At 41.3% G+C, this 25350-nt stretch overlaps 3 protein-coding genes across 7 annotated transcripts; 2 read left to right on the top strand and 1 right to left on the bottom strand.

Moving 5' to 3' along the window:
* LOC120803804 (transcription initiation factor TFIID subunit 4-like) lies at nt 1-14008 on the bottom strand. 2 transcript variants are annotated; one of them, XM_040152728.1, is made up of 16 exons: nt 13559-14008; nt 12584-13396; nt 11181-11335; nt 9935-10054; nt 8773-8928; nt 8477-8599; nt 8191-8280; nt 6822-7049; nt 6529-6664; nt 5944-6061; nt 3518-3687; nt 3275-3405; nt 3029-3154; nt 2743-2799; nt 2520-2639; nt 1-2382 (listed from the first exon to the last, which is right to left on the bottom strand). In XM_040152728.1, the coding sequence occupies exons 1-16, from the start codon at nt 13824-13826 to the stop codon at nt 2215-2217; spliced, it is 2979 nt and encodes a 992-aa protein (XP_040008662.1). In that variant the 5' UTR covers nt 13827-14008; the 3' UTR covers nt 1-2214. The 2 variants fall into 2 exon arrangements, with proteins under 2 accessions (XP_040008662.1, XP_040008663.1); XM_040152729.1 differs by lacking the exon at nt 9935-10054.
* Nucleotides 14009-14478: 470 nt separating this feature from the next.
* On the top strand, nt 14479-17525 carry lsm14b (LSM family member 14B). Of its 4 annotated transcripts, none has more exons than XM_040152752.1 (8): nt 14491-14740; nt 14834-14997; nt 15112-15241; nt 15382-15576; nt 15757-15843; nt 15967-16128; nt 16515-16634; nt 16739-16855. In XM_040152752.1, the coding sequence occupies exons 1-8, from the start codon at nt 14620-14622 to the stop codon at nt 16741-16743; spliced, it is 984 nt and encodes a 327-aa protein (XP_040008686.1). In that variant the 5' UTR covers nt 14491-14619; the 3' UTR covers nt 16744-16855. The 4 variants fall into 4 exon arrangements, with proteins under 4 accessions (XP_040008684.1, XP_040008686.1, XP_040008683.1 ...); XM_040152749.1 differs by having other exon boundaries at nt 14492-14740; nt 15397-15576; nt 16515-16647; nt 16739-17525; XM_040152748.1 differs by having other exon boundaries at nt 14495-14740; nt 16515-16647; nt 16739-17525.
* A 627-nt stretch (nt 17526-18152) lies between these two features.
* On the top strand, nt 18153-25158 carry LOC120803816 (calcium-responsive transactivator-like). Its single transcript, XM_040152753.1, has 11 exons — nt 18153-18221; nt 19168-19244; nt 19342-19426; nt 19823-19955; nt 20424-20666; nt 21499-21663; nt 23077-23178; nt 23708-23800; nt 23964-24083; nt 24181-24305; nt 24820-25158. The coding sequence occupies exons 1-11, from the start codon at nt 18153-18155 to the stop codon at nt 24844-24846; spliced, it is 1239 nt and encodes a 412-aa protein (XP_040008687.1). The 3' UTR covers nt 24847-25158.
* The last annotated feature ends 192 nt before the right edge of the window (nt 25159-25350 follow it).

The following is a 25350-nucleotide window of genomic DNA, read 5'->3' as shown; positions in this document are numbered from 1 at the left end:
CCACTTTCTAACTTAATTCGCTGCTTCTTGGAAAGTCATTTTGTGTTCACAATCGCTGCCGGCAGGTCACGGGAAATATTGATTTCTGAGTATTTTAGGCTCTTTTGTGAACTGGGAAGACCAGAAAGACCAGACCTGTCACAGTAAGTAATACAATCAAGATAGAGATATTTGTTTTTTGTTTTAATAGAGATCATTCTCTCTCAATCCATTATAAAATAGCAATTAAAAACTTTTTTAAAATTCAGATATTTACATATAAACAAGTGGCTGTGCAAAATTTACAAGATAGTGGCAAGAAAGCATCATATATTCGTCTTATTTGTCATATTTATATGCATGAAAAATAAGACAAACGTTCTCAATTTGAAGTTGTCAAATGATAAATCTACAAATACCAAACTTAAGTATATACAGTAATAAAATATGCCCACAAACATTCTTTCGTAAAATGACAAAAGGTATAAAGACCAAAATTAGTATGTGCACTAAAAATATAAAAAGTTATAAAGTGGGTACGTTCATATGATCGACTACTTTTAGAAAACCGATCTGTCAAAGTGCATTTCCTGCCCATGTTTATCAAACATGACCTCCCTCATTCATTCAAATATAAAAATGTGGATGAAGAATGTAACTGGAAAATGTGCGATTCACTTAAAGGACTGCAATCAAAAACTATTTGGGATTCATTTCTCCATACTGCATTTCTTAAAATTCATATTATAGCACATGAGGTACACAGCGTGGATACTTTACGTTACTAACAGCCACTTCCTTTCGAAATCATACCATACTAGTTTCGATTTTCTGAAGTAACATTAGGCAGCCAACCACGTCCATTCTATTTTCTTTTTAAATGGTAGAAAAAGATAAGAAAAAAAGTGCTTGAGATGAACAATCCATCGCAGTAAACATCCTGCCCCAATACATTTTAGCCATGCGTTACTTAAATATTGCACATTCTTATTTGAAAAAAAAGACTGTAGATCTTTGGGTGACATTAATAAAAGGCAGGAAAATTAAATTATTCAAGAAACACAGAGCCAAATCCACATTATTATTTTCATAATGTCAATGGTTCATTATTCATGGATCTTCTAAATAACTAGTCAGTTAGCTTGCCAACAGGAATATTGACAGAAGGCCATTTGAAATTTGTACCATCACTGAAGAAATTAATGGAAACAGGCTGCTGGGGAGATGGGGGAAAAAAACCCAGTATGGTATGCTTCAGAAATGATGGATAGGAATGTAAAGCATATGCGGTCTGTGTAGTAAATGCGCTAGAATCTGAATAAAAACCACTGTGGCAGGAACTCTCACAGTGAAAACCACCACCATAGTGGTGAGACTTCAAATGCCAGCACCTGTGATTACACCATGCACAACACATGACGTATAAATAATCATGTTGGTTTCCAATCAAGCAAAGACAAACAAAAAATCAAACAAAACAACAAAGCAGGCATCCTACAAATCTAGAGAGAACTGTTGGATAGATGAAGTTACTTAAGATGAACAAGACATTCTAATCCATATGGCTTAATCTGAAGAAGGCAACTCAGCAGAAGACAAGACTAGTCAAGATTAGTCTCTGTAAAACAATCCACAGGCATTAAAACTGTGCTGAAATATAGTATAAATGTGTGATAAATTAAAATCTCTGTTCAAAACTTAAATAAACAGAGTGTTTATGTCAACATGGTGAAGAAAATTAGCATTACTGCATTTTTGTAAAATCGGGCAGCACCTGGATGCTGCACATTAATGTAAAATGGAACCGCTTGACAGAGATTTGCTGCTACATCCCAGATGCCAGTGCGAAGACACTGGCAAGGTTTTCAAATCTGAAGTGCTCAGTTCAGTTTAAGACAATGTTCTTATGTGCAGCATGAGGCAGTGCATGAGGGAAGTGTGGTTGAGTGCAACTAGTCTCTGAGGAGCAAACGGAGCCGAGAGGCGCACTGAAATCAGGGCCCAGTTCCAATATTTGCTCCATCTCTGTGCTGAAAATACAACAGGCATGTGCCTGAAAAGGCTTTTAAAAGCTGACGTCTCCTCAGTGCTCCAGATAATTCTCTTCCCACAGACAGACGTCTCGTCGTTCAGCAGCGGGTGATCATAGACTGTACCAGCAGAGAGGGTTTGAGCTGACGGTCAACTCTGCTTCCTTAATGCCACCCAATGGGCCTAATCATTTTAATGTGGGTGCTATTTGAGGAAGCCTTTGTAGAGCAGGTGTGAGTGAGTGGTCTCTTTTTCGTTCTCCAGGCAGAAGAGCAAGTCCCTGAGGTTGACTCTCGTGATGCGCTGTCGCATAAACTGTCTGGAGCCTGCTCCACTGGACCCTCCAGGCTGGGAGGGCCCTGGGCCTGATCCCTGCAGGGTGAAATGGAGCAAATACAACACAAACATTTAGTCTTTTATTGAACTCTTTTGGGAATTTGAAGTAAATAAATAAATAAATAAACCGTTAAAACAATCCCATCTGTAGCAAATGGCTCCATGTTCCTCACCTCTGCAACGGCACCTCTAACGGGAGAGTACATTTTTCGTTTTTTCCTCGGGCCAATTGCTGCAAGTGCCGTTAGGTTGGCTTCTCTCTGCCTGATCTGAGCCAGCTCCTGCTGCTGCATCTGGCGCGCACGTTATAACACACAGATTAGTCTCACAGACCAACTCATCGTAATATTTACAGAGAAAGCAATCATATAGTCACTTATGGTAGCATATATTCACCTCTTTGGCCTTCTGTTTAAGTCGGAGCTGCTCGGGGTCCTCTTGCCGTGACCGAGACTGCAGTAATGTGGAGGACATTTTAATATTTCAAGATGGATATGTTCAATTCATTCAATCAATTGTTTTATTCATTCACTCACTCGCAGTTAGCACTCACTAGCAGCCCAGGAAAAGCAGCCAAGAATGCTAATGACGCTGACCTGGGATCACTCACTCGCCTTCTATGTGTAGCCGTGATAGTGTGTCAATGATGCTGCGTCTCCTTGTTCATAGACAGTATTGTTACCTTGGCAGCCTTCAACAGGATCTCTCTCTCCTGCTCTTCCTTCCTTTGCTTCTCCATCTGATCCAGCTGCTCGAAGAATTTTAGCTGGGCTCGCGCATCGCTGACCTGCTCATACCGCTCGTCCTCCTGAAAGTTGAATGAAATAAAAAGGAAAATAAGATTCAATAAGATACAATAAGAGTCACTGAAACGGAGATAATGGCAATGGCTTTTGCCAACTCTCAAATGACTGTAATTAATTATCACCTTGAAGGTCACGTTCTTCTGCTGTGCCACTTGTGACACCTTTTCCAGCAGGTTTTGTAATCGCTGCTGTGTAGCATGGGAAATGTAGTTGATCACATCTGTGCCCAACTCGCTGACACCAAACTTCTTACCTGTCACAACAGGAGGTGTGTGGATAAAGATTAGGACAGAGTGAGACACCTCCAGCCTTTCAAAAGAAGAGTGAATGTGCTGTATGTGTTCTCCGAAGTTTATGTGTCTCACCAATCTCAAGAGCTCGCCGGGTGAGCGAAGAAGTCGCGAGGAAGGCCTCATCCTTACAGGAACGAGTCACCGCGCCAACTAGCTCAGAGTTGGTTGCTAAAATACGGGCGCTCTCCTCCGACAAGTTGACTCCTGCCATGGAGGCCACATCATTGATATCATCATCATCCCTGGATGAAATGAAAACTGATGAGAGACACAGTAACACAAACACAATTCACTTTTTTTTTTCTGACACCGATATCTCCTCTCTGTCTGTGTACGTTTATTCCAAATAACCTCAATAGTTTCATTCAGCTGCAGTGGTCTCCTGTAGCTAGAAAAAGAGCCAAACAGCTAGAACAGTGTAAATACTAAGATCATTCTTTCAAAATAATTACTGAGTCTGACAAAACAACCACACTTTCCACTTAAACCATCAGTGCAGTTCATATGTCAAAGCAAAACACACAAATGCAAGCTATTCCGAAAGCCACTATCCTATATGTAGGATTCTAAAATTCCAATTCTGGTGCTTCCTAGTCATAGTATATAAAATACATTGGACAAAGGATTGTACCCAGGAACACTGAGCTAAATGTAATGAAGGCAACAAGACTGCAACAATTTAAGGCCATCTAATTTTTCTAAAGACCAAAGAAACACATAAAATATGTGCACGGAGGGGATATATCTGCCACAATACAAGGTTAAAACTCTTCTTGCCCATCCTTCGGCTCATAAACAAGAGCAAATGCCCATATCCACAGTTACCTGGTAAAAAGAGGGATTGAAAGAATACACCTTTTAGACAAACACTGCCGTTACTCTAATTTGTCTCAGCCGTTTAAAACTCTGTGCTGACATTTCCTACTTCTTTTTCAGTATTTTTCCAAACAAACAATACAACTGTTTTCAACAAAATAGTTTTATGCTTGTTTTGTCACAAAACTTTCTCCATCACATCGCAATGCTATGCTCACATTTTTTGTTCTACAGTATAAACCAGTCTTTTTAGCTACACCTGTACAATCAAATGCAATCCACTAGAATTGCCCTGTAATAAATCCTATCTGTACTTATTGTTATTGACAGCTGTCTGTAAGCCAAACTCTCTGGGACATTAAAGCTTTGCTCTATCTTTGTAAATGCAGAAACAATGTTCATTGTTTCTTGAAAGAGTGGTGTAACTACCATGATGTATTACGCATAAGCACTAATGCTTATGAGGTCATTAATTAAGAGAATTATTGCATTACTTAGCAAATGTTATTACCGACACAAGGAACAAAAACCAGGACAATAAACTGACATGCTCAAATCGACCAAAGAGAGTTTTCGAGTACACAGTTTTTAAACTGACTAATTAACATTACACAACAGCCTACTTAAGTAGTTACATCTGTACTGTTAAATGAACAATAAAATCAGGGCACTTATGTATATATGTGTGGCTCAACACTGGTGAAGTGATGTTACACTAAACAAAGCCTGAAAGCATAAAAAAAAAGCCTGGTCCTGTTTTAAAACAGGAGTTGGTTAGCAGCGGACAGGTTATAGAATATTTTGGTTTTATTACAATGTTTGATTCAGGAAACCTTGACCTTGGTTTGAGCATATTACACAGCTCCTTACAATGTATCACTTAATGTTAGTTTTCCTTTTTTTAGTACACCATTGTCTGTTGTGGCTGACATCCTTTCTTCTGCTTTCCAATTTTATTGACTTAATTGCTTAGTGAATCTGTTTGTGCAGTCGCTTGAACAGCTTTTCATTTTCTGCTGTGTTTTCTATATCTTTTCCCCCCATTATAAAAGATGGCTTTTGCCTCATCATGAAAATTTAAGCAGCAAATTCAACCAAAATCTAATTCGATCTTCCGTTGTGTGGAGGTTCTACTACAGTTTGTATTTCTGCTGTTGAGATGTTGTGTTTACAAAAATGAATCCAGATAGAACAACAGATGAGAGCAGGATGACATACCGCCCTGTATAGAGTGTATCAAGTGTGTGAGAGTGGTATAAATAGTAAATGAAGATCTGACTCTGGTATTGTTATAGGCTGACTACCATAAAAACCTAACTTGTTCAAGTTAGTAACTAAGTGAGAACAACACCTTCTTCTCAGTCTTCTGATATCAGTGAATATACATGGGCTGAAACCAATGACTACTTTCGTTATTGGTGAATCTGCCAATTTTTGATTCAACAAAAGCTTGGGCTATAAAATGTCAGAAAATAATGAAAAAGTAAGATATTTTATACACAGTTTCGTATCACTTAAGATAAGGACAAACTGCAAATCTTCACAATTTAATAAACTGGAAGTAGCGAATGTTGAAAAACGACTAATAATGAGCTAATTGTCAAAATGCTTTCCGATCAATTTTGCTGTTGACTATGTGGAGACCATTATTTACATAACATTTATCCGAATGTGTCACAGACCTGAAGGTTTCCCCTCCTGCTTCCTTCAGCTTGTTCTTCTGAGCAGCAGTGAGAGGGGCCTGACTGACGACTTGTACTCCTTTGGCCCCTGGAGTCAACGTCTGTTTCACTGCTGGAACTAGCAGTGACAGAAGCAAGTTCAGATTTTTGCTGCTAACTGAGAATAACGAAACGTAGTTGCGGTTACAAGTGTTAGCGCGGTGTTGAAAACATGCACTATAACATGAATAGAATTTCTGATTTTTTAGAATCGAATTTTGGCACCTTTCTTCAAGAGTTATGTGCTGCACTTATAGACAGTATCCACAAGGTGGCAGCACTTCAAAAGTGTACATAGTAAATAGGTGAAAGACCAAACAGACAGACTCAGAGGGAACGAATGTATTTTTGGGTTGTTCAGTGACTTTCTTCAATGCATTTGTCTAGCATTTGAGTCTGTCAACCAATTCCCACTGGACACTGTATGGTGTACCAAATAATGAAAATAACAATATACAACATTCAGAGCATTAGTACTGATTTTACATACCCACTGACATACAACGGAAGAATTAAAAGAAGTATGAGCAGCTGTTGAGCACACACCTGTCTGGAGCTGTCTGACCACCTGCGGCTGGCCCACAATGATGCGGCTATGAGGTTGTCCTCTGAGTGTTACCATGGGAGCCTGAGACAGTGTCACCTGTGGCCTCACCATCGCCCCCTGTTGCTGTGGCACAATCTTTGTACATTCAGTGAGAAAGAATGAGAAACACAGAATCAAAGACAAACAAAAGTAGAAGTATAAACTCTTAAATACAAGGTTTTCTACTTCTATGTGCATGCCAATCACTGAATTCAGATACAGGTAAAAAGTTCCCACTAGCAGGAAAAATTACCAGTCCTGGTTTACTGTGAGGTGTCTGAGTGAGGCTGATAACTGTGGTTTTGGTTGCAGCAGTGCTGGTGGCTGTAGTGGCAGCGGTGGAGAGGGGAGGTCGCAGCACCACAGCCGTGAGGGCTGTGGAGGCTGCCGCAGCAGGCTTAGTGCTGGGCTGGGCCAGCAGGCTCTGCTGAATGAAGGCCTCTGAGTCTGGGGTCATCTGACGCAGTGCTGGGAGACTTCTCTGCATGTGGATAGAGGACAGAAAGAGTAAACATATATTAGTTTGACTAAGTCGCTGGCTCCTTTCCACACAGGATAGATTTTGTTATTATAAAGCAAAAGTAGCAACACTTTGAGATATATGGTGCAGTCTCTATTATACAGTATACTGTACTGGAAATAAAACAAACAGATGAGGGAGAATTAGGAGAGAATTTAGTTTATTTGTTTATTCTAATGAGAACTTCAAAAAGGATTTTTATTTGTTCATTACTTTTTTTTTTTGCTTTGTTTTCACATTGTTAATTAAATAATTGGGGAAAACAGTGAAAGAGCTATTTGTAATGATGACTGCTTAGCAGCATTTACCAATGCTCAATCAACAAGCAGGGCACTGATGACTGTTTCTAGATTTATTTTGATTATGGCTACACTGACTTTGTGATGTGATTATAGAAAGGCAAAAACAAAATGCCTATTTATAAAGAGGAGTTGCAGTCTCAACACTCAGACTGCACTGTGGATTAAGAGAAAAGGCTCCTTTTTTCCCCTCTTTGAAACCTTTGGGTGCCTACTAGCTCTTCAGAAGGGCTTCAGAAACAGTTTGAGCATGCTGATGTTACACAACTTTAACAATAAACCTTGTATTTGATGGAGGATAACACATTCATAAAACACTGCTGTCACATGGTCATAACTGTTTAAACAAGACCTGGTTTTGTAACTTCAGTTTCATGCACAACACTACTATAGCACACAGTTATACCAGTCTGTATATAGCAAACCTATGTGTATATTAATTTATTAGTAACTATATAGAATCCTACACTTTTTATAAAAAATGTGTATTCATTTGAGCAGTGTAAACCTTGGTTAGGAGCAGAGTTATGAAGCCACATGACCATGTCAATCCAAATGGGGTACAAGTTGCCTTCAGTTTGCATGGGGAACTGAAGCGCAACTGCAGGACATCGCTGTAGCTTGTGCCAATGCCCTATCGCAAGCTGCGAGTCCTCCACTCACCAGCACTACCTGGTTAGTACAAGGATGTAATCCACATCATGGAGCGGCTACACACCAACCAAGGTCTGCATTTCCACTATCTATAACACGCCACATCAGCCATTATATCTAGATATCCGTTAGTGTGTTGCTGATCTCACCTTCAAGAAAGGCACAAGGTACGGCTGTGGTGAGGGGTTGAGCTCCCGGTATAACCTACTGGTGAAATCTTCAGGCTCTATCTTCGCTTCCTGTTGTACAATAGGCACAGAGGATGAATCAGAACAGGGAAAAAAAAAAAACATAAGTAAAGAAAACATACTGAAGTAATGACAAGAAAAGTATGAAAGTTAGGGCCGAAATTTTTAACACAGAGATGGTGAGAGAGAGACATGAAGGATATGATGGAAACATGAGAAAAAGAAGAAAGGAAGGAGAGAAATGTACCAGCAAGTTCTTGACCAGCTCCTTAACACTGGCTGTAGTCTCAGAGGACTGCTTTCCACTGGATGCTAGCTTGATCAGCGTGGACAGAAAGTTTCTACACTTTTTCACATTCTCCAGTGTGTCCTGCAAGCACACACAAACAAACAGCATTTTTCTTAAATATATACATCAGATTTACAGTAGCAATGTAGAGCAGAACACAAAATAGCCTAAAATGAAACATCTGTGGAGTATATTATTTCATTTTTGACAGATTATGCAGACAAAAGCATTCAAGGTTAGCACTTCTCTCTTACAGCTGTGATAGCTGTCGGAGTGACAGGGGTCCCAGTGGCCCCAAGGGGCCCTGCCCTCTGTGTTACTGCTGTGGCTGCAGATCCAGGCTGTACTGTGGTGGCCGTTCCTAGCGGCTGACCCGGGGTGGTGGCAGTTCCTCCCAGCATAATGGTGTTCTATATGAGTCAGTGAATATGCAGTCATGAGACGAGACATAGGAAAATGACAAGGTCAGAGTATCAGTTTTGACATGTCTGGTCCCAGGGCACAGTACATTCAGCTTCAGTAGGACATAATACAATTTTGTCTTCCAAGTTTTATTTTTCCAATAAAGAGCTAAATATTGTATGTTTGCTGTCACAGATATTTGTACACTTTGTACTCAACATTTACTCTTGGGAGCTTTACGGTTCTTGTCTTCCACTCCTAAATTACATCCCAACTTACTATAAAAAAATGTGATTTGCAAATCAGACAATGAAAACTAAGGATGTTTAGTAAAAATGTATTAACCTTTAAGGGGACTTCCATGGCAACCACAACAATCATAATTCACAAGAAGGATTAATACCACCAGCAGGGTTTTCGAAGTGAGCATCAAAAAGGTCAGCCAGATGAGACAGAGAAATTAAAACAAATGTGCTGACCTGGCCGCAAAACCCAGCCTTTGTTTGCAGTCATTTGGCAAAAAAGATGAAGGTACAACCTGTGAAACAGGTTTCAGCCTGTTTTTATCAAGCATTTTAGATTAGGAAATCCATCCTAGCTGGTCCAAGAGACATGCATGTAACCCTACTTTAGCCGTGGGAGTAAAAGCCTTATCTTAACTTTCTCATGCTAGGAAACCACTCCTATCTTCTCCAGGATTTAGGAGAGTTGCAGAACTGTTCCCAGCAGGTGGACAACGATGGACAAACACGTGCAGGTTCAATGAGAAATGGAAATATCAAGAACAATTTATCTAAAATAACAGCAAGCTTCTTTAAACACACTGACTGCATTCAAACCTGTGGGAGTTTAGTGAATGCGAGGAATACTGAAAAACTCCATCAGTTTCTCTGAGTCACAGGAGGTGCAGAACTAAGAGATGGACCTGACAATTTTTAATGGCAGTTGGTGCTTGATAACTTTCTACCCTACACACTGAACTAAATACCCAAAAGGAATGTGTGGTGGGGTTACCTGCAGTACAGGAGGCCTCTGCAGTTTGGTGGTGGCCGTCACAGTGGTCTGGACTGTGGAACCTTGTTTAATAATAGTGGTGGGGGTAACCGAGCGAGCCAGCAGTGATGCGCCCGGAGCCTGCAGATAAGCAGGGGATATGAAAGGAGGTGTTACATAAGACACTATGTACGAGTTGAACAGTACAGAGAAGAAATGACGTTGCACAATTTATAATTTCCCCAATACACTTTGCAACATTTTTTTTTAATGTTACATATTTTCACCATATATATGCTGCTTTTAACTCCTGTAGCTCGCTTTGGAAAGGAAGGAACACCTCGTTTTGCTCCATATCATCTTTTTTTTAATCAAAATATTTTAAAACAGCAGATTTAGCATTTTTGCAGGGACATTTAGCTTTTTGACGATTTCTTTTAGTTTCTTAACTAATTTTAAAGTTGGATGCAAAACTCCACACATGCTAAAGAAAATGAATCTAGTCTGATTGGTCATCTACCATTCAGCCATAGTGTGCAGCAACCAAAATGTAATATAAGCAATAGAAATTATAAGAAATCGACTTTACGTGTTTTTGTTTACAATTTGCAACGAAAAAATTTTTTTTTGTTAGTTTTAATTTTCTATCAGAGAGTAAAATTGTATATATTGTATGACACGATGCGCCTAACTTTACTTCTGACATTGAAACATTTACAGGGTGACTACTGAAATTGTGTTCATTATTGTGACTGTGTACACTGTCGCTGTGATGGGATGCTCAAATGATATATAGCTCAGGCCTAGTATTATGTATCCACTGATTACATTTTTTCTTTCCCAATACCAGTTCTGAAACCTAAACTCAGGGTATCAGTGAATATTAAGAAAAGATCTAATATGGTTTCTCTTTTTTTTCTGTTTCAGTTTAAAATCTGCATAGCTCACAGTGTGGAACTGGTGGGTATCGTTCCTCTGCACCTACACATCAAATCCTACCTATAAGTGAAAATGTTTATACACCAACATTATTTTAAAGTTCATGTTAATTCTAATTATATTGTTTTAGAAGGTTTACAGAATTTTGCTGTTACAGTTATATAATAACAGTATTTAAAGTGCGTCTGTCACATCTGGCTGATACTCAGTCAATAAGGTCAGTATCTGCATAAATATTGATCCAGTATATCAGATCTACGCATTACTACCTAACAGGAACGACATTTTCTGCTTGTGACTGTGGCCATGCGTCCAGCATTGCTGGTACCTGTAAAGAGGTGATCTGGACAGGTGGAGTGCTTGTGGGAGCTGCAGGTCGCGGTGTCATGGCACTTTGGGACTGTGATTGAGCCTGCATCTGAGCCAAAGTCTGCTGGTGAATCATCAGCAGCTGCCCACTCTCACTGCGAACCAAGACCATGCCTGCAAGAGGCAAACGTCAAGGAGGTTAAGATGTCATAGCTCAGGACTTTTCTTTCTTGATCAGCCTCATCAATATACTGTATGTATGTATGTATGTATGTATGTATGTATGTATGGAGTTTCTAACATGAAGGGATATGAATTATTCATCTTCAGGTCTATTGATGCATGGATATTACCTTGGCTGGGAGGTCTATGTAGAGATTTCCAACCAGTCAGCGACCGGTCAGACCAAAATGAGCCACAAACATGGTTCTATAAATCAAAAGCATTTCAAGCCACAACACAACGTGTAATTAGAGGTTGTTAAGCATCCTCAACACAACACAACTGAAAGTAAAACTTTGTTCTTGCAGCCGATACTTTATTGGAGGCCAGTGTATTGCCGTGCAGTGGAGCCTGGTGTTTTGCCTGCCCATTCTCAATGAAAAAGGAGAGTGGCTGTGTGATCCGTGACTGGTCTGCAGTACACAGTAATACACTGATATACAACAAAGCCAAGTTACCAAGTTACAGAGAGGACAGTCAGGGGCATTAACCAACAAACATTGTCATGCTGAGTTGTAGGGGGATACATGTCATTAAATGTTGTGGCTAAAATGTTGTTTAATGATGTTTTTATGGTGTGTGTTATTTTGGTCTGATCAGCCATTCTCTGATTGGGACAGCTCTGTACACAGGACTCCCAAACAGAGATCATTTCCATGCAAAAAAGTCAGAATTATCCCATTAATAGCCTGAGATTAAAATAAGAGTATTATCCGAGGTCAGAGACAAGCCTTTGCAAACTGTTTAAAACACACACATGGGAAAGATACTTAGTTATACAGTAAATAGCTGTTGATATTAGAACATTTTGCTATTGTCTCTGACTAGACACAGTAATAGAAAGCAATGGACTGCAACAGAATGCTAGTTTGAAATACCATGGGAGGAATATGAGCACTGACTGTCCTCAAGGCTTTTAATTTCTTCTGCAGTTAGTACCTTGCCCATCTCTAATCTGTTGTTCGTGGCCCCAGGAGAAAATCAATTCTATGTCCTCTCTGCTTACAACAATAAGTCTCAAACCATTACTTGTCTATTCGCACAAGTGCCCCTAAGAGACGGGTATAAATAAAACGTTGGATAGCAACAAGTTTCGGACAAAGTTATCGCTGACTGACGAGGCCTAAGGCAGCAACACTGTGTCACATCTAACTTGTTGGAGAAAAATTCCTGATGCTCTTAAACTGTTAACTAAGTTACCTGGAGGGAGCTGAATGTTTTGGATATTCGGGGCGTTTTGTTGAGGCTGAGTGAGTCGAGGGGCCAACACCTGTTGAGCAATAGCTCGTATCCCGCCAGGAGGAGTGGCAGCGATTGCCGGCGTCACTGAGGTCCTCAAGCTCTGTAAAACCGTCGGGCTCCTCACGGTCGCCGTCGTCCCTGTCGCAACAGTGGAAGCCACGACGTGTGCGCCGGCGTGCATTATGGTCTTTGTGGAGTCGAACTTGGCGACGAGAGGACCGGCCGTGCTGGTAACACTGACGGCCGGTGCTGATAAAACCGTGGTAGGGTTGCCTCCGCTTTGTGAGGTGTTCGTGGGAGTTTGCATAGGTGGCCTCACAAGCGTGACCGTGGGCACACTTTTCACAGAGGGCTGCGACGCAATCACAGGCGAGGGCACGGCATTCTGCGCACTCGTCGAAGAAGTCCGAATAATAGTACTTGGTGTTGCAGATAAAACCGCTGCGCTTCCTTTGCTCACAGAAAGAGGTCCGTTGTTTACAAGCGTGACAGCGGGCTGCGAGCTGTTGCCGCTGCTGTCAGCAGATGCGCCTCCGGGGATATGACAGTTCGTCACCGCAGCACTTCCATTCAAAGTTTGAGCACCGGTCGTTCCAGGCTTCCCGACACAAGATGTCGCGTCCGTTACTACCATAACGACTCCGCTAGCTGTCCCCGACTTGGACTGACTCTGAGCGACTGTCACGCTCGGTCCCGCCGCCGATGTGGTCCCGACTGCTCCATCCATGCTTGAGCCGTGGGACCCTGTGCTGTTAATGACACCTCCTGTCCCTACAGCATCGGAAACACATGAAAACAAGGGGGTGTCGAACAACTCTCCGATTCGCATCAGTTTCGGGAAACACACAAGTGAAGCCAAGTTAGCTACAATTAGTTGGACAACGTGACTAAAATAAGCTAATGTTAGCTAACCGGAGTGGACAGCTATCTTACCTGCTTTAGCAAGCTCTTGTTGTGAAAGTCCCATTTTGCTGCCCTGAACATTGGATTTACTACCTACAGCTGACTTGCCAGCGTGATTTGCTGCAGACTGGACCTTGGCTGTTGTGTTGACGTGACCTGCTCCTGTTAGCTCAGACTCCAGAGACCCGACCAGATCACTAACTACTTTTTCGTCCACCTCTGTGTTGAAGAAAACATCATCCAGCAAATCGGAGCCCGCCGCCATCTTTGCCCAGCTACGCTCGTTCGTGAGACGCATGCGCCGATTGGATGCAGCCTCCGTGACGCGGCCTCACCGGGCGTTGCGATTGGTCCGTCGAGGAAAATAAAGCCTGGAACAAACGCCTGTGAGCTGCAGTGTGGCATGCATGTGCTGGCGCTCAGCTGCACGGGAAAACAAACGACACTCCTCACAGAGCTGCTCCTGGTGGGACACACCGAGGAAACTCTCTGAGAAAGTTTCTGTGTAGTACAACATATAATTGCAGACTTGTGCACAGTAGCGAGGCATTTTGTATCCATTCGACTTTATCACAGACGACTCAAAATGGCTGCGTTGTTGCTATTTTCTGTCCAGGAGACCAGCAGCAGCTGCCTCGGCGCTCACAGACAAACAGCAGGGATGTGTCGCTATCTGGGTGTCCCGCTCTTTGAGAGCGGAGATCGGCATTTACCAGACATATGCTGGGGCTTCTCGACGCTACAGGAGTGCATATCTATGACTTAAAACTTTCAGAGAGATGTTACCAGAATAATTGTTTATATCAGAACAAATATCACACAAGTCCAAATAAATGTAATAAATAATCATAACTAAATCATGCCAAATATCGGACATGAGCCATAAATGGAAAGCACAGCCGCTACAAGGACTGGCTGTGGATTAGTGTACGTCTCACTGCCAGGTGCGTTTGAGACAATCAGTGGGCGTGGTTTCGGATCACCTGTGGGCGCCTATAAAGTGTTTCTGCTCGCTCCGCGCTTTGGATGCTGGCGCGCGATGTGAGTCCTTGTAGAGATTTATACGCAGCTGGCGTAGATGTACAGCAACCATGAGTTCAACGAAGCCGTACATCGGCTGTAAAATAGGGTTAATTTCGAAAGCCCAAAATCGCTACGAGGGGATTTTGTATACGATTGATAAAGTGAACTCCACGGTAGTGCTGGCAAAAGGTGAGTGGTGTAGGCCTATGCACTTAAGGAGATAGCGGGACTACTGAAATACGGATGTCACTTTGACTTTCTCAAACATTGTCCTTTCATTAGTCAAGTGTTTTGGAACGGAGGGCCGTCCCACTGACAGACCAACACCACCCAAGGATGATATCTATGAGTACATCACTTTCCGGGGAAGTGACATTAAGGATATCACACTGTGTGAACCTCCGAGATCTTACCATGGCCTGCCCCCGGATCCTGCGATAGTACAGGTATGCAAGAACACCATGGCTAACAGCCCACGGTTAAAAGGGCTAAGAGTGAAAAAGAAGTATGTGAAGACCCAGATCATGTGAATTAAATTGTTTTTAACATCTTTTGTTCAGTCATCCAGTTCAGGCTCTTCAGGCGTCTACCCCACTCTTGGACCATTTAGCCCGCTAAGGATGCCCGCCTACAGTCAGATTGCTGCCAGCTCTCTACTTAATCAGCAGTATGCTGCAGCCCTTGGCCTTGGTAAGTTAATGAGCACAAATTAATTCCTAGTAGACTGACCATAAACCCACACCCTTAGTGTAGCTGACATCTGTTAAGTTTTTTTATTTATTTATTTATTTATTTTTTCAACACATTATTCAGTTGTATTCTTCATGCAGGGCCTGTGCTTCCAGGCTTTCATGTTAGAAGGGGCCCCATGGTGGAAAAGGCTGTTCAAACCCTCCATATGGAAAGGTATAGGCAGAGGAGAGGCTTGACTGCATCCCAGGAGCAGGAGCAGCTGTGGGAGAGGAGGCAGCCCCAGAGGACCAGAGGAGAGAGTTCCCAGATCAGAAGGGGTACTGGAACCACAAGTAAGCATGCTTAATCACAGTGATGAAAGGCAAAATAAAATACTGTGTCCAGTAATTGACATTTGTTTAACAGCCTTGAAAGATTTTACAGTTATTTGGGGAATTGTGGGAATTCTGCATGTCTATCTATGCAATTGCGAGCAGTCTTAAGTGAGGGTAAATGTTCTTTTTGAATTTAAGTGAAGCCAGGCCCAGTTGTGCCCAAAGCTCAGCAGGAAACTTGGCAGCAGAATGATGAAAACAGGCCACCACCCAGAAGAAGACAAGGTAATCGTTAACTTACAGGTTTGTAAAAGAGTGAAAATCAGATTTTTCTGGACACAAATAACAGAAAAAATTCCTATTAACAAATCAGTGCATTATTTATTTTATATTTTTAATTGATCCCAGGAGCTCGGAGGCGTAGGAACCGTAGTAGAGGCCAGTTGATGGTGGCAAATTCTCTATCTGCCACCCTTAAGTTTGACACAGACTTTGATTTTGATTCCTCAAATGCGCAGTTTATTAAGGAGGAACTGGAGAGAGAAGGGCAGGACAGGATGACTTTGAAAGGTTGGTTCATCAGCTCAAGTGACCACAAATGCACCACTGCATTCATATTTTTTTTTTATTTATTTATTTTTTTTAAAACACTAAATCCTTGTTGAAGGACACAGTTTAACCCTTACTGTATCATACTATGATATACAATTATTAATGCTCTGTCTTGCAGGTCAGCTCTAAATCACCTAAATTGTAGGTAGTGGCTTAGCAGCGTCAGCATCAAGGCTAATTCTGGCATCAGGATTTGGTCAACATAGAGGCAGTGATTACAGCACTTTTCATGATCATTATATTCTCTTTTCCATACACTTGTGCAAAGATTTTTGCGTTCACCTTGCTAGGTCTTCCATAGCGAATCCCTCCAGGGTCCATAAAGTGCGTGTTTTTGTCTGCAGATGGAAATCATGAGGTAGAGAGAGAAAAAGAGGAATTGCACTCGACTGCAGAGGATGATCATTTTGGACCAAAATGCTACTATGACAAAGCAAAATCCTTCTTTGACAACATCTCGTCTGGTAATAAGTTCAGGTAAACTTTTTATCCTCTATCCAAACACTAGTTTCTCCTGTATTTAGAGCTACAGGCTTGTGCCTCTTTTGCTTTCAACCAATGGTTTCAGACTAACATGGGCAGAGGAGCGGAAGCGCAATCTCGAGACTTTTGGGGTCCCTGGACGATTTCTGAGGGGCCAGGGTTTCAGAGGTGGCTATACTGGACGAAGAGGATGGGGCGCTACTCAGACTCTACCTTCTTACAGAATCGGGTCAAAAAGGTCACGGTTTGATACCAGGGCACTAAAGCAACCTAATGCTCGTGACGACCAGTGATTCATTTCCCTCATGTATAACACATGGGGTTGTGTTTTTGTGTCTCTGTGCCATGATGATCAGCAAAAGCAGCTCTGTTGGCACTGTATGAAGAAGGATTTTTTTTTTTTTTTTTTTCCTCCCCCCTTAGGCAGTTATACTGCGCACAAATTGCCAGGATTTATTTTTGTCCATTATGTCATTTGGTATCCAGTTTGAATATGGATGCATGGCACACTAAATGTACTACTGTGTGTCAAAATATTTTCATTTTTTTCCCCCCTCAGGCTATTTCCCTGAATGTTTTTAATTTTTTTTGGGAAGTGAATATTGACATTTGTTTTGTTTTCTTCTACTTGAGAAATTTCACTCCTAAATGTGTTGGTTTCATGTTCAAATGAGTATCTTGCTTTGCATCTCGGGAGTATTCATCATTTTTGCTTATATTTCATTACCAAATGTTGTAAACATGACTATTATCAACATAAAATGAACTAAACCTAAATGTATTTAAATGCTAAATCTTGTGCATGTGCTTTATTCTGTCTTATTGAAGCAACAAATGAGGATAATTTAAATAAACTGGAAACGGCTAATGCATTTGTCTCATGTTCTATAAATCTTGAGATGGGTCGCTTGGTATGGAAACTGCACAAACGTCCCCGATTTTTCAAAATAGCCCGACCTGGAGATGCTCGGTGGGTGTCAGGTGCGTGATGGTATCGTTACAAAAAATGAGCACGAGACTGTGGTATCATAATTTGACCTTCAAATTTTCCTGAAGGTGCTTAAAAAACAACTTTTGAAACTCCCCTTCACAACAGCTCCTCGGAGCTTTTGCGCACCGAGCAGCGTGTACAACGTGGACCGATTGGCTTTCATGAATCAAAGGATACCCCGTCTACAGTGAGGGGAAAGTGGTAGGCTACTCACCGTCTGGGCTATACCAAAAACGGAGGGAGAGGGATTATCCCTTATCATGCAATAGTTTATTATATGTCATTATTTTCACGCAGACCATAAATAATACATTAGGCCAAACCACGTGTTTAATTACGGCAAGAGAAATCCAGTGTTTTCTCATTTTTCTTCCTCGACGACAAAGCATTGGCTTCGGCAATACCCCTATTTCCTAGTAATGGAGAAACTATGGAACCAAATAGAGGGCAGCGCTCCAGATAATAAATATTAGAATAAAAGAAGCGCTTTTATTTCACATATGACAAAATGTCGGTGGCATTTTCATCGGCGCGCCCCAGGAGTAAAGTGGAGGTGACACAGCAAACGATTCAAAAGGTAAAAGTCTTGATGCGTCGCCGCGTTTGTTATTATATATCAGTCTGGATGGGAGTGTGTGGTCCGCGTCTAGTGCAGAGAAAGTAGCCTGTGGTGAATATCAGAAGAAATGGCAACTGGTAATGTAACGTTACAGTCAGATGAAGGTGAGAACCAAACAAAGCCATGACGGTGATGTAGGCGACCGCTTCCTGCGCTCCACACTGGCTGGATCCCCGTTTCCTTGCGATGCTCTTATTCTCTTTTCGTTTCTTTTTCCAGACGAATGATGAATAGTGTGTGTGCGTGTGTGTGTGTGTGTGTGTGTGTGTGTGTGTGTGTGTGAAATAGATCACCTTTACATTTTGTGACTTGTTTCCACGAATTTTTAAGCACAGCACCTTTACTTGATTTTATTAATTAGAGGTGCTAGTTCCTTTACAGACAGCGTCCCATTTGGTTTAAACGGTCATTGTGGACACCAGCTTTGTTGTCCAAAAATACTATATATATATATATATATATATATATATATATATATATATATATACACACATACATGTATATATATGTATATATAAATATATTAAGGCAGGGTAGAGTAGGATGGAGGGAAACTGAGCAGCACAGGACAGTCATCTGCTGCTGCTTTTATTCTTGACTGAACCGTTTATACGAATATTTCTGGTAAAAACGCACTACTCATCCTTAAAACAGGGACTTTCCAGCGATGTCCTAAATACAGACTGTGAGAAGCTGCTGCTTCATTTGGCTCCATTATGGGGAAAAAAAAAAAAAAAAACTAGATAAAACTGACCCAGAAAAAATGTTCTAGGCTGGTTGAAGTTCTGAGAATCCAGGGCATAAGTGTAATGTCTTAATAGCACATATTATTGTGTATAATTTAGCCTGAGCTGTGATGTGACATACTATGAACTGAAGAGGCTTGTTTTGTTGTCTCCCAAAGATGTTGGATGAAAATCATCACTTAATACAATGTATAATGGATTACCAAAGCAAAGGAAAGACAGCCGAATGCACACAGTAAGGGTTCTTTTTTTCTTCCTGACCAATGCCTTGTAAATGTCATATTAAAGCCAATGGGATTAAGTAAAACTGTTTCATTTCCCCTTTTTGACAGGTATCAGCAGATCCTGCACAGAAATCTTGTTTACTTGGCCACAATAGCAGATTCAAATCAGAACATGCAGTCACTACTACCTGCGGTGAGCCCTTCATGAAGTTTTCCGGAAAATGTTAACGTTGTAGATTTCCCATCATTCCGCTCTTCTCCCCTATTGTTTGTAATTCCTTTCTATGACGTTTTTGGGTACTAAAGGAAGCTACTTTTGTATGGCACAGAAGTAAACATTTCCTTGCCGTTTTCCATGTAATTTGTCCACTGATCAAACTATAGAAAAACCAAAATATTCTCTTTTATTCTAATTGCCAGTGCTCCATAGGAGATTGAGTAAATATGAAGCACAGGGATGAGTACAGAAAGTAAATGAATGAAGAACAGCATATATAGATGCATAGTGTGGAAAAAAAATCTCAATGAACCCATTGTCATTGAGTTATGATTGCTTATGCAGTTAATTAACATGCGTCTCAACTTTTAGCCTCCCACTCCCAATATGTCGATGGGTCCTGGAGGGATGGGTCAGAGTGGGGGACATGCTCCAAGCAACCTCGGCGACACAATGGCACCAGGACTGCCCCCCACATCGATGATGCAGAGCCAAATGAGCAATGGTGAGAGGTCATCACAAATGTGCATTTTACAGATAACCTCTGGTCCATGTTATTTTCTACACAAACCCAGACTCATTGTTCACACATACAGCTCCATCTTGTTGTCCGTCCTCTGTCTTTAGTCCTTGTCTGATCCTGACTTTGCTGCATGTTTGTCTGCAGATACAATACCCCATCCTGTCTATCACAGTACCTGTTTTATTTATTGTCTTATTGCCTGCAAGAATCTATGGTCTTATATTCAACTAATAGTCCGATAGCCCAAATTAGTTTGCAGCTATAGCAACTTTTGCTTTCTTTATTTTTCTAATCCATTTATACACACATCATCAACCCTCATGACTCTATCCTTTAATAACTACGCAAGCTTCCTGTAAAGATGAACTGAATGTGGGTCCATGATTAACATGACATGGTGGCACATGGGAACGTATGCTGGCTGCTCTTACTGTGCCTGTGTGTCGTCAGGCCCCAGCCATGCCCCCATGCAGCAGCAGTCTGGTCAGGTGCAGTCGGCTGTTCCCTCCACATCCCTCAGCCTGCCAGCCAGCAGCTACGGTAGCTCGGCCTCGGCCTCCGGCTACAGCCATGCTGCACCATCCTCCCAGGGCAGCATGATCCAGGGCCATGGTCCTGGCTATGGCTCTTCCTCCACATCCTCCTCTTCCTCTTCCTCCTCCCGCAGCAACCTCAACATGCAGTCCAACCAAGGTGAGCTAGGTGTAGAATAATCCAATAATCAGAAATCTGAGTCTTTATGGAAAGGAATACTTTCAGGCTTATGGAAGGAACATTCCAAAAGACTTAATTTCATAAACCATACTCCTAATTGATTATTTATTTGTCACTGGTGTATAATGTGAGTTTTGGCAGTAACGTGAGGGGAAGGGAGTGATGAAAGTAATGCCTTTCAAGTGTTCAGGGTAAGGTAGAAACCATATGGTAAAACAGATTTCTGAAATAACTCTGAATGTGTTCCTGACAAACTCCCCCTTGATCTCGCTTAAAAGCATTTTCTTACATGCATATCTGCATTAACTGATTTGTAAATTCCCTCCTGGTCCAGTGTATCAATCAAAATACACATTCAGTTCATCAGAGAGGTTTCCTGCCTCCTCCCTTTTTTCCTTCTGCTCCAGGCTTTACCTCTCCTAATCTCTGATCCCTGACCCTGAGATGCTGCCCTCCTCTCCCTGGATGTCTGTGTGTATTTACTGTACCTCTGTTTTTCCACTGACTTCACTGGCTTTGTTTGCATTTATACTTTAGAGCAGCGTCTTGAAAGCGTCTCGTCAAATAGATTTTTCTTTAAGAGAACCCTGACTGCTATGGACCCATTTTTGCTTTTTCCTGTGCCCTTATTGTCATGGACCTCCTACTACATTTGTTTATTTATCAGTTTAATTATGTACATTTCTGCCAGTCTTTCAGTTCCCTGAATGTTGTGTATGCAGTCGAATGCTAATGCTGATACGTGCATAGAGTTTATCTGTGTATATTAATGTATGAGATCTCTCCCCCCATAATCCTACCTCCTTCCCAGTCTCCATGATGCACCAACAATCCGCAACTCCGCACTACTCCTCAGCCCAGGCTGGGGGACCACACTATCAGGGACAGCAGGCCATGGGCATGATGGGTCAGGGCAGTCAAGGGAACAGTATGATGTCTCAGAGGGCCATTGGATCATACCGCTCTTCACAGCAAGGTAGGTGGTAAGACTTATCCATGCTACTCTGCTTTAGCAGTGGGCTCAGTGAGTTTGTTTGTGGTGTGTTTGAGTGCTAAAGTACATATGTAGATGGATAATGTGTGTGTGGGACTGTCAACCGGTTTCAAAGTGCTCCAAGTGTGGCTCTGGATGCCAGTCTCTGAGTTTCCAGATTGCTAGAACAGCTAAGTTTGCTGCGGAAGTCCCTGATAAGTATTTTCATGGCATTGGGGTTAATTAAAGCTCATAAAGTAAGAGTGATACTAAAAGTCTGCAAATTAATCTAACCCAGTTGACTTCCTGCAGCTTTTGGAAGCAGATGGAGATGTATCACTCTAGTCACATTAGGTTCCTGTCTCTGTAAATCACTTAACTTGTGCTGTGTCAGCATGTGCCTAATAATAGCTCCACCCTGTCCTGTTATGTCGTTTGAAGACTAGGCACGTAGTAACTCTGATATATAAAAAGGATGGAATACTGTTTCCAGGGCAACAGGCCATGGTTGTAAGTCCTCATTCAACCTGGTACACTATTATCCTTGCGTGACTGGGTGAAGTATTTCCAGATAGAACTGTGTTATGGAATTGTTGTTACCATAGTTAAGCTGGGTGACTCGCCCGGCCATACCCTGATTGGTTGTGGGGCTGTTGCTAGGGCTTCTCTATCAACTGTGGCTCCTTGGTCATATTGGGATATATCAGATATGTTGCTATGAAATTGTTTTGCCATTGTTGCAGAAGTTAAGATGAAAATATTATTCATGCTAATGCTTTTTTCTGTGTTTGGAAACTTTTTGGTCCATTGTGGATTTAAAAAAAGATTAGAATGTGCAAGTTTCTATGGTGTATCTTTCTGAGAGTTTTTGTTCTGTTGGTTTTCTGAGTTTGTTTGATAAAACTGAAAGGGAAAGGGAAGGAGTGGAATCTGGAGTTTCTGCACACCACCACCAAGCAGAGATCAGATTCTCCCTGATAACCGGCTTTCTGTAATCCTCATTTTCTCCTCAAAATTACATCTACTAGAATTTTTCATGGAATTATTTATTGGAATTGCTAAACTTTAACTAGTGTTTCTAAAACTTGGGTTGGCCTGCAATAGCTTTTTTTCATTTTATTATTGCCCCCTTGGAAAATCATGGCACTCTACATTATTTAACTATAATTAAAAAACATAATATTAATTCATTCTTTAAAAAAAAATTTTCTTTTTGCTTCACAGCGAAATGATGACTTCCAAGAAGGTTGTCAATAATATTGTTGGTTATAATATTTTCTTTTTATCTTTCATTATTCTTAATACACACATATATGCTCACACACCCCTTCAGATTGCCTAAATCGGCCAACTGTTCTGGCGCAGCCCCGTTAGTCTCCAACTGTTTAACCAATCGTGGTGTCGCCTGTCTTGCAGGATCTGCACAGCAGTACATGGGACAAGACGAGTTCTACGCAGAGCAGTATGGACACACTCAGAGCTCCAGCGAGCCCATAAACCAGCAGTATTACCCTGATGGTAATCATGCACATCCATAAACTTTATACACACAGCTCTCAAACACACAAATCCCCATTACAGGTCATGCCATTTCCTTTTAGCACTATCCCACAGGCCTGAGCCATGTTTGCTACAGCGCTGAAGCTTCAGCTCTTCTGCTCAGTCATTGTCTTTTTTCCTTATTATGGGAGATGAAAAGTTTTGAAAAAAATTGCAAAAGACTAACGTTGGTCTCAATTCTGTTTCCTCCCACTGTGTCTGTGTCCATACTGTCCCCTTTGGTGTGCCGAAATTTCAGATTTCAGAGAGTGCAATAGCAGTGTGTTGAGGAGAGAGTGCAAAACTTCATCCACGGTGTTTCTTTGTGCTTTGGGCTTAATATTTAAGTGAGAAGCCTTGAAAAATGTTTATGCTTGTAGTTTTGTCGTTCCACATGTCCTATGAACGTTTCGGCTTCAAACTCTGAATAATAGTTTCTCTTCTGTATGTAATTGTATTTTGCCTTTGCAGAGGAGTCTTTGCATGTTTTGAATCGTGTTCTCTACAGGTCATGGGGAGTACTCTTATCAACAGTCTTCATATGGTGAGCAAGGCTATGACAGGTCCTTTGATGAATCTTCACAGCATTACTATGAAGGAGGTAACGGTTATTCATTTTGTAATATTAAACCATGTGTTTTAGGTATATTTTCTTGCAACTTCACACCTCAGTTTGTCCAAGTGTTTCCAACCAAAACTAAAAGTAAAATACTAATTCACGGACTTAACAGCTGACATACGTACCTGTGCACATCTACCTCCAGGTAACTCTCAGTACAGTCAGCCACAGGCCCAGTATCAGCAGAGCTCTGGTCAGCAGCAGCCCTTCAGCCAGCAGCAGTACTCCTCTCAACAAGGCTACACCGGACAGCCACAGGGATACGGTTAGAACAATCAGTAACCTGCAGTATTGTGTGCATTCACACAAACAAACACAAAACACGATGAACAAATATATTGAGTGTAACCCCTCCACCACAGGACCTGGCCAGGGTGGATCCTCCCAGTTTACTCAGTATCAACAGGGTCAAAGCCAACAGTATGGCTCCTACCGCTCTTCTCAGGGAGGCCCTGGAGCACAGACGAGGCCCTATTCCTATGAACAGGTACATGACTGATGCCAAACATTAATGAGAATATGTGTGTAATCTGTGTAAAACAGCCTCATTGTAGATGAAAAAAATCTGTCAGTTTTTCAGTTTTCAATTAGAATACAGCAGGAAATAATGGCTTTGCTTTGCTTGCCACAAGAGGCGCTTCATGCCATAATCTGATTTCCCATGTTAAAATGTTTGCTTATGTAGGTGTACACTGGCACAGATTTTTGCACTTTATAAGAAGGTAAAGGAATAAAAACAGAGGGAACTATTCAGACTCCCTTTTCCGCAAAGAACCTGATTTGTAATACCTCATGATCTAAAACGTTGTTTCCTGTTTCCTCGCATAATTTTGCCTAAAACATCAGGAAAGCTGATGCATGTAGGAATAATGTGCTAATATCAAAAAACAAAATTGTACTTTGTGTCTGTCTCAGTGGTAAAGGAAACGAAAAGGAAAAGTGAACAACACAATGAATGAGATCCAATCCAGCCTCTCAGTTTAAATCTTTTTACATTGCAGGGTCAGTATGGAAATTATCAGCAATAAAGAACAACCTTGTTTTCCTGTTGGAAGAAAAGGAAATGTGCTGGGCCCAGCCGTGGATTATGAGATTTGGCTGCATCAGATTTATTATCCTATCATAACTCTTTAATCGTCATTTTTGCTGAGAAGAAACTTTCAAATGGTATGTTTCTTTATCTGTTTTGCTTGCAATAAGGTTGCAGCTGGTAGATGATGGCATGAAATGTTACTGGTCACCCACAAAAATTTAGGGTGCTTGTAGAATCAAGACAGTTAATGTAAATGTATGTATTAATTAACGTACTAAAAAGAAGCAGTAAAATCGTTAGAAAAGCCGCAACTTGCCTATATCCTCATCTTTTTTTTCTATCTTTGCCTTTCACTTATCTTTATTCTATTCCCTGCTTTTATTGTTTATTTATTTTACAAGCCTCTTTCTTATTGTTTTTTTTTTTTTTTTTTTGGTGCACAGAGAAGGATTGTGGTCTATGAGACTGTGGCTATAAAGAGCTAGCTAGCTAATTGGCC

This window comes from Xiphias gladius, chromosome 18 (genome assembly GCF_016859285.1).
Source record: "Xiphias gladius isolate SHS-SW01 ecotype Sanya breed wild chromosome 18, ASM1685928v1, whole genome shotgun sequence".
Taxonomy (NCBI): Eukaryota; Metazoa; Chordata; class Actinopteri; order Istiophoriformes; family Xiphiidae; genus Xiphias; species Xiphias gladius.
Note: the sequence above shows the minus strand (reverse complement) of the source record. Positions and strands in the feature narration are given on the sequence as shown.

What these genes read in the sequence shown, in the direction of transcription:
- lsm14b (XM_040152748.1), top strand. Translation starts at nt 14,620, where the DNA reads ATGAGTTCAACGAAGCCGTACATCGGCTGTAAAATAGGGTTAATTTCG. An exon ending in CGGATCCTGCGATAGTACAG is followed by an intron (nt 14,998 to 15,111) that starts GTATGCAAGAAC and finishes TCTTTTGTTCAG; the next exon opens with TCATCCAGTTCAGGCTCTTC. An exon ending in AAGGGGTACTGGAACCACAA is followed by an intron (nt 15,577 to 15,756) that starts GTAAGCATGCTT and finishes TTTGAATTTAAG; the next exon opens with TGAAGCCAGGCCCAGTTGTG.
- LOC120803816 (XM_040152753.1), top strand. Translation starts at nt 18,153, where the DNA reads ATGTCGGTGGCATTTTCATCGGCGCGCCCCAGGAGTAAAGTGGAGGTG. An exon ending in ATACCGCTCTTCACAGCAAG is followed by an intron (nt 21,664 to 23,076) that starts GTAGGTGGTAAG and finishes CCTGTCTTGCAG; the next exon opens with GATCTGCACAGCAGTACATG. An exon ending in GGCCCTATTCCTATGAACAG is followed by an intron (nt 24,306 to 24,819) that starts GTACATGACTGA and finishes TTTACATTGCAG; the next exon opens with GGTCAGTATGGAAATTATCA.
- LOC120803804 (XM_040152728.1), bottom strand. Translation starts at nt 13,826, where the DNA reads ATGCGTCTCACGAACGAGCGTAGCTGGGCAAAGATGGCGGCGGGCTCC. An exon ending in CTCCGACAGCTATCACAGCT is followed by an intron (nt 8,600 to 8,772) that starts GTAAGAGAGAAG and finishes GTGTGCTTGCAG; the next exon opens with GACACACTGGAGAATGTGAA. An exon ending in AGAAGAACGTGACCTTCAAG is followed by an intron (nt 3,155 to 3,274) that starts GTGATAATTAAT and finishes TTCAACTTTCAG; the next exon opens with GAGGACGAGCGGTATGAGCA.